This window comes from Thunnus maccoyii, chromosome 15 (assembly GCF_910596095.1).
Source record: "Thunnus maccoyii chromosome 15, fThuMac1.1, whole genome shotgun sequence".
NCBI lineage: Eukaryota > Metazoa > Chordata > Actinopteri > Scombriformes > Scombridae > Thunnus > Thunnus maccoyii.
In genome coordinates this window covers 29,570,689-29,585,266 of record NC_056547.1, presented here as the reverse complement: position 1 = coordinate 29,585,266, position 14,578 = coordinate 29,570,689, and the positions used below count along the sequence as shown (strand labels likewise).

General features: G+C 41.4%; 2 protein-coding genes across 2 annotated transcripts; one reads left to right on the top strand and one right to left on the bottom strand.

The window, feature by feature from the left end:
• The first annotated feature begins 2,270 nt into the window (after positions 1–2,270).
• Positions 2,271–6,925, top strand: pex11b (peroxisomal biogenesis factor 11 beta). The gene is made up of 4 exons (XM_042435766.1): positions 2,271–2,647; positions 3,553–3,668; positions 3,756–3,957; positions 4,185–6,925. Exons 1-4 carry the CDS (start codon positions 2,592–2,594, stop codon positions 4,603–4,605), a joined length of 795 nt encoding a protein of 264 aa, XP_042291700.1. The 5' UTR covers positions 2,271–2,591; the 3' UTR covers positions 4,606–6,925.
• A 49-nt stretch (positions 6,926–6,974) lies between these two features.
• On the bottom strand, positions 6,975–14,172 carry ilf2 (interleukin enhancer binding factor 2). The gene is made up of 15 exons (XM_042435765.1): positions 14,049–14,172; positions 13,446–13,505; positions 12,481–12,523; positions 11,837–11,941; positions 11,660–11,737; positions 11,290–11,392; positions 9,547–9,612; positions 9,124–9,240; positions 8,922–9,000; positions 8,717–8,804; positions 8,522–8,583; positions 8,304–8,418; positions 7,937–8,027; positions 7,551–7,714; positions 6,975–7,193 (listed from the first exon to the last, which is right to left on the bottom strand). Exons 1-14 carry the CDS (start codon positions 14,051–14,053, stop codon positions 7,563–7,565), a joined length of 1,164 nt encoding a protein of 387 aa, XP_042291699.1. The 5' UTR covers positions 14,054–14,172; the 3' UTR covers positions 6,975–7,193; positions 7,551–7,562.
• Between the last annotated feature and the right edge of the window lie 406 nt (positions 14,173–14,578).

Sequence of the window (14,578 nt, the reverse complement as noted above, 5' to 3'; positions counted from 1 at the left end):
TGAGACTGGAGATGTCATCTGAGGGGAACATCAGTGAAACAGCAAGGACCCGGGACAAGAGACTGAGGGAACAGACATCAGCTGTCTGTCAACACCAGAACAAAACAACTCACAGCATCGATTGGAAAGAGGTTAAAGGTCAACACCTGAGCCATCTTCTTTCACTAAAGAAGACCTCAAGCTGCGTTTGAAAACTCCAAAAAGCTTGCAAGTGGACCTTTGAATTGTGATGTTGTCACTCATACTGCTCACACAAAGTTGTCTGGTTATAAGAGTATATTAATCCTGACCTGCTATGAGCCAGTGAAGACTTCCCCTAAATATTTTATATTGAGTGTGAAGAACAAAATCTTGACTACAGTTCATGTGGGGGAATACTGAAGATGGCAGTCAAATAGTTAAACTGAATGTGACATTGAAGAATTACAGTCATCGGAAGACTGAAAACTCTGCTGAGGACAGACATGTCCAGAACGTATGAAGTGGTGAGTCGGGCCATGCTTATATAATGCATGAGATGTTAATCCACCCTGAGGTAGAAATTCAAGATCATTTATTGAAGAAGCCTTTCTCATCTGTTTTAATAGTTATTGCAAAACATCCAAATGTAGTTTCAGTAAATAAAGAAGAAGAGAATGAAGATGTACAGAGATCGCTGGGTTCCTGCACAGAGACAGAGATGCATCTGTTTTGATGTGATTCTTACAAGAACCAGAAGTTCACTGCTGGAATAATGCTGCCTGCTCCCAGGTTTTCTGTGGGTCAGTCAGTTTGTGTGGATTTGATTTAATATATACCCCAATATAAACTAAAACAATATAGATTTGATACAAAACAGGAACAAAAAAATAATCAAAGAATCAGCTCACCTGTCTGTCATCACCACTCCACTACAAGAAGACTGCACAGACAACCAGTGCCTTTGTTGTTTGCCGGCCTGCAGCTTGCCTTACACCAGGATTACCTACCTGCTTGCCTTGTCTGCCTGCCGAGCCCGCCAAGTCAAGGCTCTCATCCTTGGGATTCTCTCTACCGAGCCTTTTCCCAGATTCCTCCCCCTGACCTCAGCCCTAACACCAGCCAGCCTCCATCTCACCATCTGCCTGCTCAAGCAATTTTGTTATTTCACTGTTACCTACTGGTACAGTGTCTGCGTTTGGGTCCACCTGCTTCATCCCACATGACACCAGGACATTTGTGTAGCTGTGCCAAGTTGGTAATCCAGGTTTAGGAGCAGTCATACTGTTGATTGAACTATTTTTTAGTGCACTTGTAAAGCTGGTAAGCCTAAAGAGGAAGAAACATATGTTATATTAGAGTGTTTCCATCTTGGAATATATGTATATATATGAGAAGAAGCAGAAGAGACAATAATATCCAGAGTCAGATTTGGTCATACAGGACATAAACAGCACATTATTTAAAATAGAACATAATACAGGAAGATAGGACTTTTGTGGAGAAGAGACTTTAGAACATGTGATGCTTCACTGTCAAAGAAATGAAGCTGAGAGAAAAGATCTGATTCAGCGATTCAATTAAACTTTGATTTATGGGAGATTTTTAAGAAGAATATTATCTGTTATATTGATTTGACATAAATCTAGACTTTTTGGTTCTTTGAAACTGGTTTATAATTGATCTGGAACTGTTGTCATAGCAACAAGTCCTTAAAACAAACCTGAAAAGGTGCAGTTTATTGACAGCTAGCAGTCAATAAACAGTTAGCAGTTAGCTGGATCATGACCAAGACCAATTTTCTCAATTATATTTTATAATGAAGAGTTACCTATATTTAAACATCATTAAATATACAACAAAACAAAGTTTGTACACTAAAAAGTAACCATTTCAAATTTAGTTTGAGATACTGTGAGCGAGAAGACATAAACTCAACGCAAAGATTCTTAATTGGTCTAAATTAAAGACATTTAATTTAACATAAAACTTATTAAATGATTAATGACAGATGTCACTTTATTGAGATATGTTTATGGAAGTAAAGATATTTTAAGCTGTTTAATAAGTCTCATTTTCATGGCAACATCAATCAGTCTAACCACACTTACTGCCAATATCTGACAGTAAAGAAAATGTCAGCACAATTTAGAATAAAATAACAGCAGCAACAATGTAGGAAAACAAATAAATGAGACTTATTCCATAATTCTATTGCCCTTAAATCAATCTTGAAAGAAAGATTCAAATTAGCTGGATGAGAAAGAACAGGATTATTTTAGCCTGATAACAGCATGTTAGCCTGAATTAGTTGATCCACACTCAACCAGTGAGTGGCGGTAATGCAATATTTCGTTGTTTGCCAACCGCAAATAGACATCAAGAGGAAGAAGAAGGACAGACTCGGAAGAGTCACATTCGTGTGCGAGCAAAACGAGATAGTAAATAGACCGTTGAGCTCTTCTGTGCTTACAATTCTCCTCAAAATTGTAGTTTTGAAAGCACTAGCCGTCAGCTTCATTATTAGCAACATCTAGCTGCTAGCTAGCAGCTGAAGAGCAGCTGACATTAACAGTTAGCAGATTGACAGCTAACTAGCTAGCAGTGTGACAGGCCAACAACAACAAGCTAGTATGGACTCTTGGGTTCGCTTTAACGCCCAGAGCCAAGCAAAGGAGAGAATTATTAGGTAATGTTATGGCTTTTATTAACAATAACGTTTGAAACCTCACTGTAGCTGCAAATGTTAATGTAGCTAAAGTAGTCAAAGTTTGCTAGTTAGCTACATCTCTGCTAGCTTAATTAAAGTCACGTTAGACAACTTATAAACAAATGAGTAAAAAACTTTACGCACAGTGATGAACGTTGCTACCCTACAGAGATAACACTTTCAACTAACTAAGTTGTTCTGACTTGCTTTATTATATACTTTTTTGACTTTTTGATGAGTTTTCAGGCTTGGCTTCATCTCAGGCCTTACGAGTGATAGTGAAGAGTTGAGCAGGCACATATCATTGACCACAGTGTAACAGTGTGAGCTGCAGTTATTGCACATTTCTGAATGTCAACACAAAATTCCAGCTTAACACATACGTGTTTTCTAAATGCACTGGAAGTTTGAGCACTTAAATAAAATAAAAGCTAATAAGTTTATAGACCCAGAAATACATGAATATAATGTTGCATCTTACACATTTACATTTGTTTCCTGCGCTCTTTGTCTTTGTTTAAGTGTTAAGTGTTCAATTGAATGTCATTATTTTATATGCCATATCATATTATATATGTGCCACTCTGGTCGTGACCATAACTTTTGTCATTGGATCCCCATTTTCTTCATTATGAATCGCTATGGTCTGTGTTTGATGTGTAGATTCTGTATTGTACTGTAAAATCACTAACATTTAGTTATTAAACCAGACTTGAGTTTGTTTTTTATAAGAGATGAATGAGTTCTTGACACTCATCACAGTGAGTCTGCTTCCCTAAATGATGTATAAAAATTCAACTGTGTGGCCAGGTCTCCGTCATCTTACATGAATTATTCTGGAAGCTGTGGTTTGCTCATTGATCATGTGTGTTGTCCTGTCACAGGGCTGCCCAGTATGCCTGCACTCTGCTGGGCTACACACTGCAGAAAGGAGGGGCAGCAGGTGAACTTCGCAAAACTGTCAGTCAGCTGGAAGCACATATGAGCCTGACAAGAAAGTGTGAGTGAACCAGCTCGTTTGACTGTTTTTTTTTTCCTACGTAACAATGCTGAGAAGTTACAACTGATGTGTGTTTGTGTCACGCAGTGCTGCGTTTGGGAAACTCTGTGGAGGCACTGGAGGCAGCGAAGAGGGCCATACACCTCTCTGACAGTGTGCTGAAGCTCTGCCTCACCATCAGCCACCTCAACAGAGCCATGTACTTTGCCTGTGATAATGTCCTGTGGGCTGGAAAAACAGGCCTCATCTCTAAACTGGACCAGCACAAGTGGAGTCAGAGATCTTTCAGGTCAGTTAGTTTTTTTTCTTATGTTTTATGTGTACGTTTTCACAACAAATGCATCTATGGCTCTTTGTCAGATAACCAGTAACCCTTTGAGCTGAAGCTGATGTGACACTTTTCAGTGTAATGACACAGTAACATAAGTTTCATAGTGTTGTTTTCATAAGATCATACATGCTGAAAGATTTGAATTTGTTCAACTGTGTGCTTGAACATTTGCTTAAAACTTGCAGGTACTACCTCTTTGCTCTGATCCTCAACCTGACCCGAGACGTGTACGAGCTCCATCTCCTCATGGAGTGTGAAGCACGTTACAGAGCCACCAAATCACCACCCTCACCCTACCCCAGCACCACCACCCAGCCCTCTGATGATCTGTCCTCCTCCTCCTCCTCACCCGCCGCTCCGGCCGCCGTCGCCCTGCCCATGATGTCAGCGTGGCTGCGCAGACAGCTTCACCTGCTGGTGACGGTGCTGTACAGTAACCCGCCGCTGCTGTTGGACCTGCTGAAGAACAGTTGTGATATCTTCATCCCGCTGGATCGGCTGGGGATTTACCCCACGGGGACAGGCTTTGTCGGGGCGTGTGGCCTGGCCTCCTCTGTCCTCTCCATCCTCACCATGGTACACCCTTGGCTCAAACTCAAGCCATGAACACTGAAACACAGATGAGGGTCACATCTGAGGAGCTAAAGGGAGGACTGAATCAGAATCTAACAGTTAACAGACTCATCATTCTGTGAAGACAGCAGCTGCTGGTGGGATTTTGTTTTGAAATAGGTGGCAGGACATCAAAATCCTTGAAATGTCCCTCAAAATAACCGACAGGGTGGATCCATGAGGAGCTTCTTTTACTCAGCATCACATACCGCATTCACTGATTAACAACTCAGCTGGTTACTGACCTGCATGTCTGCTGGACCACAGTTCCAGCTACGCTTCAGACTGAAGAGAAGAAGTGTGGTGATGCTGCACAGAGCCCACTGCTTGTCCTTATTGTCTCTCACTCTCACAAAGCAAGGCCTTGACCCTGACAGTCCTGCATCACTATCTGTCACCGTGTGATTGGCCCAGCCCGCTCTGATCCTCTTCTCGTGTTTTTAACTTCATTATGTTAACAGACAGAACCAAAAACCCCTGAGTTATGAGGCTCATCAGTCATTACAGTCTCATCAGAAGCAGCTCTGCTCTCTCGTGTTCTTTGCCTCCTCATTGGCATCTGCTCTCCAACTGGCTCATATTAAATAAGACCCACCCTCTTGGTGTTCAGCAACCAATCAAAATGACAAATGACAACCGGTGACCATGAAATTTAGTTTTTTTGTTATTGATCTGCTTCAGTCCTGTGAGATAGAGATGCAGGAACATGATATGTAGTTTGAAGGTAAAGCCTATATTTCATTTAAAGAGAAACTTGTAAGGAGTGACATGTGGTACCATTCCTCTCACCCCCACCATAGAGTCAACACAATCTCACTATAGATTTAGTTTTCTGAATAAAACATGTAATAATAAAAACACACATTGTCCACAGACAACCAGAACATCCATTGAAGGCCTTATAATCTTGACAAAACTAATACATTTACAGTAGAAATTCTATATTAAGACTTTCAGTGTGAAGTGTCTAAAAACTAAAACGATGTTAAAATACTGTTGACTTGTTCTGGGCCTCAAGAATAATCTGATGAGCTTTTGGAAGGAAATCTAATTAATTAATTATTTCCTGTAGTAGCAGTCAGTAATAACAGAACTACTACTGAAATGACACTGTAATGTCTCTGCTATCATCAGGAAGGTGCATACCCCTGACTCTACTGTACATGCATAACTCTGATGCAGTCTTGTTTTAGAAGTCTTATTAATCAACATCTCAGCAGTTATATCTGCAGCTCTTCATCTTTCTACTTAAGAGGCCAGCACCTCACTGAAACAGGTGTAAAAACATCTGCAGTGAGCTGGGAGGAGATTAAGGATGCAACATGAATCTTTTAACTGGTTGATTTTTTTTGTGACTGAATGTGTGTTCTCAGATGTCGGCAAAAGAAGAAATGTCCAAATAATTTTATATAAGATGGGGAGAGTCTCGAGGGACCACAGCATGTAGGAGTTGCTCAGAGGATGGAAGACAGATCATGTTGTTCAATAGGTTACTTCATGCTTGTACTCTGAAGAGGCAGTCACAGCAGCTGTCCCTGATTGTTACAGATGAGTTCAGTGAGTTGTGGAGCTGATGTTTTAAGGAAGCAGTACCTTGTATCTGACTTGCATGGAGTGAAGTGGTTCTACAACTCTGTTCAGAGCTGCTGCTACAGTATTAAGAGTATGAAGGCCAAACACAGTACCACTAGTGGTAGCAAAAATATCATTTTCAATTATCATCGTCTACCATCAGCTAATATATCATCCACTGGTGGTCAGTCATGTATCCCTCAAGATTCTCCCATAAAATATCAGCCGTCCTTGTGCAAAATCACTACTGAAGTCAAAAATGGTCATTTCTCAGCCTTCTGTCACTGATCTGAATGAACTTGTTTCTCTTCTGTGAGTCCTATGTCACACTGGGTTAGTTAGTAGTGTCAGTGTGAGGCGGATCAACGGTTCAGCATTTAAAAACCACTTTCCCATTTGAAAGAAGCTTCAGGAACAGACCTACAGACATAGTTTGTTAGTTTATGAATTGAAGATTGAGAAAGCATAGATGAGTTCTATTTAACGCAAATACATATTTTCTAATATCAAAACATTATTTTCTAAATTAGAAGCTGAAATATCACTATCACTGCCTGTATCTTTACCATTCTGACTGGACTACATGATGGAATGCTTCTACTCATCCATATCTGTCAGTCAACACCTACTGAATGTTCTCATTTGTGGACCTTTGTTGTGGTCCAACTTGTTGACAAGTTTGATTTTGTTGTTGATATTTCTGCCTGCAATAAAGAGCTTATATGTGGCTGGACTGACTGCACAGTCTGTTTCATCTGCTTTCATTCTGACACACAGAACAACACTCAAGATAAATAAAAAAAAAACACATTTATTCAGTCCCTCTTGACTGTAACAAAGGAGAGGTGAAAACTCAAAGTAAAAACAACATAAAAACTGACAGTGAATGGTGTCTGTCCTTCTCAACACATCACGGGACCAGCGGCTGTCAGGTGGAACAACAGGCCTTTCTGTCCAGGTGACACATGACGGCTGAGCTGAAGGGACTCCAATAAGCTTTCCAAAGTTTACTGTGGAGAGATCAGAGCAACTGTGTTATATATGAACCCATCATAACCATAACCACCCTCATCATTTTGAATTTATGCTACAATCACACATCTACCATCACAAAATACTGTGACTGGTCTGTTTGCTGACCACTTGAAAGCTGACAGACCACCCGAAAAGGTGTTTAGTCCGTATCAGAGTTTGACTGACAGCTTTCAGAATGAACAAAACACACTAAACTAACAAACACACCAGAGTTTGTTTTAACCAAACTTAAGGTGTGAAAGTACTGAAGTGAAAATTAATGTTTGATTTTGTGTTCCTTCATAGAAATCTATCCATTATCACAACTATGAGTGTGTGCAGATGTCACCAACCTGAACTCTTCATCACTCCTGGGTCTCCATGCTCTCATCCTCTCCATCTCCTCCCTCCTCCAGAGCTTCATCTTCCTCCTCCTTCCTCTCCGGAGGTTTCTCATAAGCTTTCTCTGACGGGGTGACGATCACACCGTCCCATGTAGACATCTCTGTAGCCAGGTCTGTGACAGCGATTGCACAGTTAATATAAAAATATTAGAAACACTCCTCCAGTATGACACAGCAGCATTTATACTGAAGTTGCGTTTGAAAGAGATCACAGCCACGACATAAAAAGACGACCAACTGTGCAGATATTTGGCTGATTGCTTAAATCTCCAAAATGAAAACATGGTCTCATAGAGATGCTATACGCCTCACACTGAAGAATGAGATTCTCTTACAGCTGGCGTCTCCCTCCAGGCCGAGGATCTTCCTGTAACCTCCATGAGACAGAACCCTCACCAGTGTCTGAGCTGTGAAACACACCATGTCCTGCACAAACACACAGAAACTCAACATCATCATCATCATCATCACACTGTCGTTAGGTTCATGAAACACTTCTGATGTATTCTATAAATCAAATATATTATGATCCATGGTGGGTTTTTGAGGACACAGTTGTCCCCTACATCAATGCAACCACAACTCTGGGACCTAGGTTATAAACACACATCAGCTGATGAGACCACCAGTCATACCAGGGCGTCCTCAGTTTAGTAGAACTTTAAAGGAGTATTGTAATCTAAATCCCAGGACCAGACCTACCTGCTGTTCTAGAGTCATGACTGTGTGGACTCTGAAGTTTCCACTCTCACAGGGGTCGGTGATGCCCACAGAGCCGGGCAGGAAGAGACCAGCAGCCAGCATCTGCAGGCAGCGCCTTCAAAAAACACATCACATATGAGTCCCACACAAAGCTTTAGAGACAAGGCCACGCCCCCAGCACCTGTACAGATGTGAGACAGAGGTGAGCGGGGACCAACCTGTAGGCCACGTTCAGAGAGAGAGGCTGTCTGGATGGGTTGTTCATCACTGCAGAGTGGCCCTGGAACACAATAGAACACCAGCCTCACCACTATGACCTCATCACTGATGCCGTACATACACCAATATATAATACCTGTCCAGTATACCATTCAAGGCTCGTGAAGTGTGAAGCAGCAGACTTGTGGTCTTACCAGCAGGTCCAGGATCCAGGGAGTGAGAGGTTCAAACCCAGGGAAACGCAGCCTCAGGTCCTTCAGCAGGCGGATCAGAACTTTGACCCTGAAGATTATCAACATCAAATAATCCAATAAATTCAGAGAGACACTCACAGCTGTGCATGGATCAGCTCTGCTAATGAAAACAGCAGCCAATGAGAGTTAAAAGAGACTTCCTCACGTGGACTGAGAGGCGTTTTCTTCAAACCAGCGAGCGTGTCGGATGGCAGCGAGAGCGCTCTGCAGCACCTTGATGTCCACTGAGGAAACAAGAAAAAGAGAATAAGACACTGACGCATGGAATGAACCTGCAGCACTGGCAGCTTCAAAAGTAATAAATCGGCCGTGTGTGTGTGTTTGTATGTGTGTGTGTGAGCTCGTACAGTGCAGCTCAGGGTCCAGCTTGCGCAGGTTGGGCGGGACGGTGGTGATGAGGATCTTGACAGTAGCGTCAGCTGAACTGATCTCAAAGCCCGTCTCATTGGTCAGCATAGAAAGCACTGACGCCAGCAGATAAACACAGTCAGTATCCACCAGCCTCACGTTACATTCATGATCAATTCACCACTTAACTCTTGTCAAATACAAAGTGTTTTCAGACAATTAGCAGGAGTTATTATAACAGACACTCGTGATTTAAATGAAACAATGTCACTCATGAAATTCCTTTCTTTACTGTGGACAGTTCAGCTGAACCTGATTACATATCAGCTAGACAAACTGTGTTCACAGGAGCTCATCTGTTACATGATCCTGTTCACTTAAAGCAATGTTGAGAAAGTCATCAAGCCCTCAGCGTGGTATACCTTCAGTAGGGTCCTGTGTGCGAAGGGTCTCCACTACCTTGTTGCCGAGAGCAGCGACTGCCTCCACTGGAAACGACAAAAAGAAACCTCATCATCTGTATGATGTAAGATACATTATATGACTGCTGGTTTGTAACACTGCAATTAACAATACAGGACATGTGTTTAGATCAATACACAGGTGACTCTGATTCTAAATATCTGACTTGATGTGTTATGCTGTCTACGGTGTAAACTATAGATTGTGTGCAGTGTTGGGGGACAACGTTACTTTCTTAATGACACTTCTCACTGACATGACATTTGAAAATCATATTACATTTCCAGCAGTAAGCCTCTAGTAGTGGGACAGTAAACAAATGCTGTATCACTCAGAAATGATGATCTCTCTGTCATGGGATTAAAGGAGAGAATCAAGCAACAACATTATGGAGCAGAGAGAGACGCAGACACTTCAGGGCAGCAGTCTGTCCAGAGGGACGCACCTGGCTCTGGACAGCTGGTCTGGAGACGGTCTCATGTTCTCTCTCTGTTCCGTTCTGTCAAACACTTTTTTGCCCCATTGTTATCTGCCCCACAACTGAACTGCACTGCCCACCAAACAGCACATAAAGGTGACGACGTTTGTCCCAGTGTGAAAATACAGTGTTGTCTTTTCTATGATGGATATCTGAGACATTTTGGTTTAACTAAGTGGAACACAAGGTAGAAGCTACAATCTAGTCCTCATGGGTTCTCAAGTTCAGGTTAGCGGAGGCTCCAGGTTACAAAGATCTGTTGGACACTTCTTAATCAAAATCATACTTTTGCCAGTTTTTGACTTTTTATGAAGTATTTAAACAACAATTGAGATCTTTGGCTTTTTTTGTTAAATGAGAAGAAAAGCGTCTCTCGAAAAAACATTTTAAATTTCTCAAAGGAGGACACTGGACAAAGATATCATGTTGGTATCATATCAGCACTAGTATGGAAAAAGTTTTAACTATTCACAGCCCTGCCATGATACTGTGTCAATAATGAAATGGTGCTACCAAAGACGTGCTAAGACGGTATAAAACTAGACGTCAGGATTCAGTGACATAGTGGAGAGCTCTATGGTTGTTTGGTTGATGAGTATGGTGCAGGGTAATGGACAAAATTAAGACTACTGAGAAGTTGGTGGAGGCTATGTCCTTGCTAAAGCCAGCTACAGATCTGGCCAAAGGTGGCGCTGGATGTTGAGAGGCCGGCAGTGGGGAATGAGAAGCCAACTAGTCCTTCAACCAATGTGGTAACTCGTGTGTAACCTAGCAACCCACTGGACTAGCTACTGGCTTGGCTGGTCATTAGCTTCCGAGGCTGGTAATGTGTTGCTACCTAGGCTAAATTTGAGCATTAAAAATTTGAATATTTAAAATTAGGCATGAAATTAGAATTGGATTGTAGAAAAAGATTGACAGCACTAGTATCATCATATGGAAGCATGTGCACTAGTGGAGCCTTCTGAATCTGGAGACTCTGAACATGTCAAAATTTGTTATAATAACGATCATTTGTATTGCCAGGCTATGAATTGTACCGTCACTGACATCACTCTGCACTGTTTACTGGCTGCAAACATTTTGATGTGTCATCATCTGAGTGACAAGGACAACCACATCCAAAGGTTCAGAAATAAGATTGGATTGTTTGGAGTTTGGATTGTTATAGTAATAACCTCTTCAATATTTAAGCAGATGACATCACTTCCTACTGATCACTTACATGTTGGGAGGATCTTGAGGATTACAACCAGGTCAGCAACGTTGTGTCCGGTTGTCATGGTGCCCTTCTTGTAAGAGCCCACCTGACGTACCTCTTCAATTTGCTACGAAGAGACACAGGGACACTATTATTAACATGTAACACACTGATGTTATTAACTAGCTCATTATTCACAGGCTCCACATCCATTCACTGATTCTGCTGAATCTACAGGTTTAGCAGAAGTTAGACATGACTGATTATCTAGGAAACAAATCTAATCAATATTTGTCACATACATCTATATAAAAATGAACAATGAAATGCCACATTGATCTGAACTACAATAATAAGCTTCAGGATGTTAGATAGTGTCAGAAACATGACTCACCACTTCAAAGTTGCCAGGAGCAACAATCAGGTTGTCAATGACATTGTTGATTTTTGTAACCAGGGACAAGATGGAGGACTAAACGCAGGAAGAGACCAACAAACAACGTTTCTGTCAGTGAATCTGAACAAAACAAAACAAAACAGAGTGAGACTAAATGTTATGCGGTGGACTGACCTGCTCTGCAGGCGTGGGGCTCAGGTCCTGGTTTCTCTTCAGCAGACACTCGCTGAAAGCCGTCTCATCAGGTGCAGGCTTCACTCTGGGGAAGGCCATCTCACACTGGTGAAAAACAACAGTCTGCTTTACTACTAGCCTAGTCACACAAGTAGGCTAAGATGGTAGTTTAATTAGGATAACATGGTCTCCTGAACATCAGTCACACAGCTGAGCACGCCCTGGATTTATTATTTTTCCAGTGGTTTAACTTCTCACCTTGCTGCACTGATGTACAGGTGAACCCAGTGACTCTCACTGTTGAGTGTGGTTACAGTTGCAACAGAGCACATCACTGACCGCACACACACAACCACACATCAGTGAGGGTGGCTGTGGTCAGAGGTGAAACAGACTAAAGACTTGCTTTTTTTCGCCCATATAGTTTGGTGTGGGTACAGGGCACACAACATGAAAGGAACTGTCATACAAAGAATATAAACTCCATGTGAATCAAAAACTCAGACAAGGTGTATCAGAATCTCTGTCCAGTGTCTTTACAATACCAAAACAACTCAACAAAGCAGCCTGTACCCTCCTACCCTACACCCCTTGGCTGCAAAGACACCCCCCTGTGTTGAAGTTCCTGTCTAAATGTTACTCACCACATAAAAATCAAATGGGATGTGTGGGACAAACGGCCGGTACCTAAACAAGCAAAAAGAAAAAAACAAACAGCTTGTATTTAGTAATAATGACAGCAACAGTGATCATAAAAGAATATCTGATGTAAATAATGTGGTGCTTCAGTTATGACTGGATGGCATTATTGCCCATTGAAGTAGTAGTGGGGGGTATGGACAGAAGTTAATATTGTATATATAATAATATGGAAAAGTGTCAAAAGAAAGTGAAGAAGGCTATATTTTCTTAGGCCTTCAGCTGTCAAACTAATTTTAAAGGTGTGTGCTGCCCTGTCTTCAAAAAGTGAATATTGGCTTGGACTCTGCAGGTGAATGGTGTAACTTAAGAGGACATTTAAATTTGAAATAACACTGTGTTCGCACTAATCTTTTAAGTACATGTATTTCAATTTGTGGGATGACTTTGTGGAATGATCTGGATGAAGAAATCAGAGTAAACATATCACATAGTTTAAAAAGATATAGGAGATTGCCAGGTAGAGATATGAGGAAGCTCTCTAATGATGACGTTGTTATTGGCTTTCTTTTTTTCACATTCTTGATGTGGTAGTGTTTGATTATGTATGACTTCGTTGTGTATGATGGACACTGGGTGGATAGTTGGACTATGTGAATCTTTAGTATAGTATATAGGTAACACTAGACAAGCATGTTGCTGCTTCCTACTTCGTTTCGGCCATGAAATATTTATTTATGTTGCTTATTGAGAGTCTGTTGTATGTGTTCATTGTTAACTTTATTGGTTATTTTTATTTTATATACCGTTTTTATGTTAAAATGTTTTATGTTATGTTAAATAAAGTTTATTCAATTCGATACAAAACATGATTATGCTGAATCTACCCATACACTGATCCAGATGGGCTTTTTATTCCCTCAGGATGTTACTGAATACAAGCGGATAGCAGCTCAGTGTCTGAACTCACCCCTGGACCAGTCCTCCACGGGACCCAAAGCGGCCTCCCCGACCCCTGCCGCGGTCCCCTCTGGACATAAACACAGCAACATGTCGGAAATGCTCAAGTACATTTACTCCACAAAGCTAATGTTTGAAATAATGATTAGTATTATTTCCTTCCCCTGCTTCCATCCTCAGCTGCTACGCCCCCATAAACACACACACACACACACACACACACACACACACACACACACACACACACACACACACACACACACACACAATACATCCATTCATTCAGCTATAGCTGTTTGGCTAGGTAATGTTAGCTAAATGACGATAGCTAAGTGGTTTGTTCTAAAAGTACCTCTGTCAGGGTAAAATTTCCTCCACGTGTAAGACATGATAGTTCTGGGATAACACAATTGGAATAATCACCAAATTTGCTAACTCGCTAATATCTTAGGTAACGTTAGTAGCCAACAATGCATGCAGCTAGCTTCATGTTACGCTAACATTACTCGCTCTACCAGACACCTGAGCTATGACGACTACAATCAACACTTTGCTTGTATAAAACTGTTCAAAGGAATAGAATATAATGTTAAATTAATTGAAATATAATTACCTCATTGCGTACGACGTTTTGGTGATTAAATGCGAAAATTATAGGAGAACCGTTCACCGTCCCTCAGCAGACCATAGACCATGGATGTATTCTAAGAGCCGGCTGCAACTGCTGCTTCCGGTTCTTCTTCTTCTTCTTGTACACTGAGATTGTAAAACAACGAAATTGCGCATTACCGCTTCCAACAGGTGTGGAGCACGAGTCCGGATTCGAAATTAAAAAGATAAATACATCTGATTGACAAGAGCCGTGACACTGTTTGCATAAAAGCTGGCAAACCCTTTAAGTAAAGGCGTGGACTGCCCGTCCACCTCAAGGTGTCATTATCAGTCTTTACAGCTTGTGGAAGTTAGTATGCACACAGACTATCTCAGTGAGCCTTTCGGTGAGGTACAGTGCATGTGTCAACCTGTCCCTTTATTTCATGACGAAATATACCAAAATAATAAAGGAAAAGGAGAGAAAGACACCACACAAATACTTTGAATAAAAAGGGGGGAAGAGGACTAAGTGCTGAGTGCAAGGGATTG

What these genes read in the sequence shown, in the direction of transcription:
- pex11b (XM_042435766.1), top strand. Translation starts at nt 2,592, where the DNA reads ATGGACTCTTGGGTTCGCTTTAACGCCCAGAGCCAAGCAAAGGAGAGA. An exon ending in GCAAAGGAGAGAATTATTAG is followed by an intron (nt 2,648 to 3,552) that starts GTAATGTTATGG and finishes GTCCTGTCACAG; the next exon opens with GGCTGCCCAGTATGCCTGCA. An exon ending in TATGAGCCTGACAAGAAAGT is followed by an intron (nt 3,669 to 3,755) that starts GTGAGTGAACCA and finishes TGTGTCACGCAG; the next exon opens with TGCTGCGTTTGGGAAACTCT.
- ilf2 (XM_042435765.1), bottom strand. An exon ending in CGTGGAGGACTGGTCCAGGG is followed by an intron (nt 12,524 to 13,445) that starts GTGAGTTCAGAC and finishes TTGCTTGTTTAG; the next exon opens with GTACCGGCCGTTTGTCCCAC. An exon ending in CCTGGAGGGAGACGCCAGCT is followed by an intron (nt 7,715 to 7,936) that starts GTAAGAGAATCT and finishes TCGCTGTCACAG; the next exon opens with ACCTGGCTACAGAGATGTCT.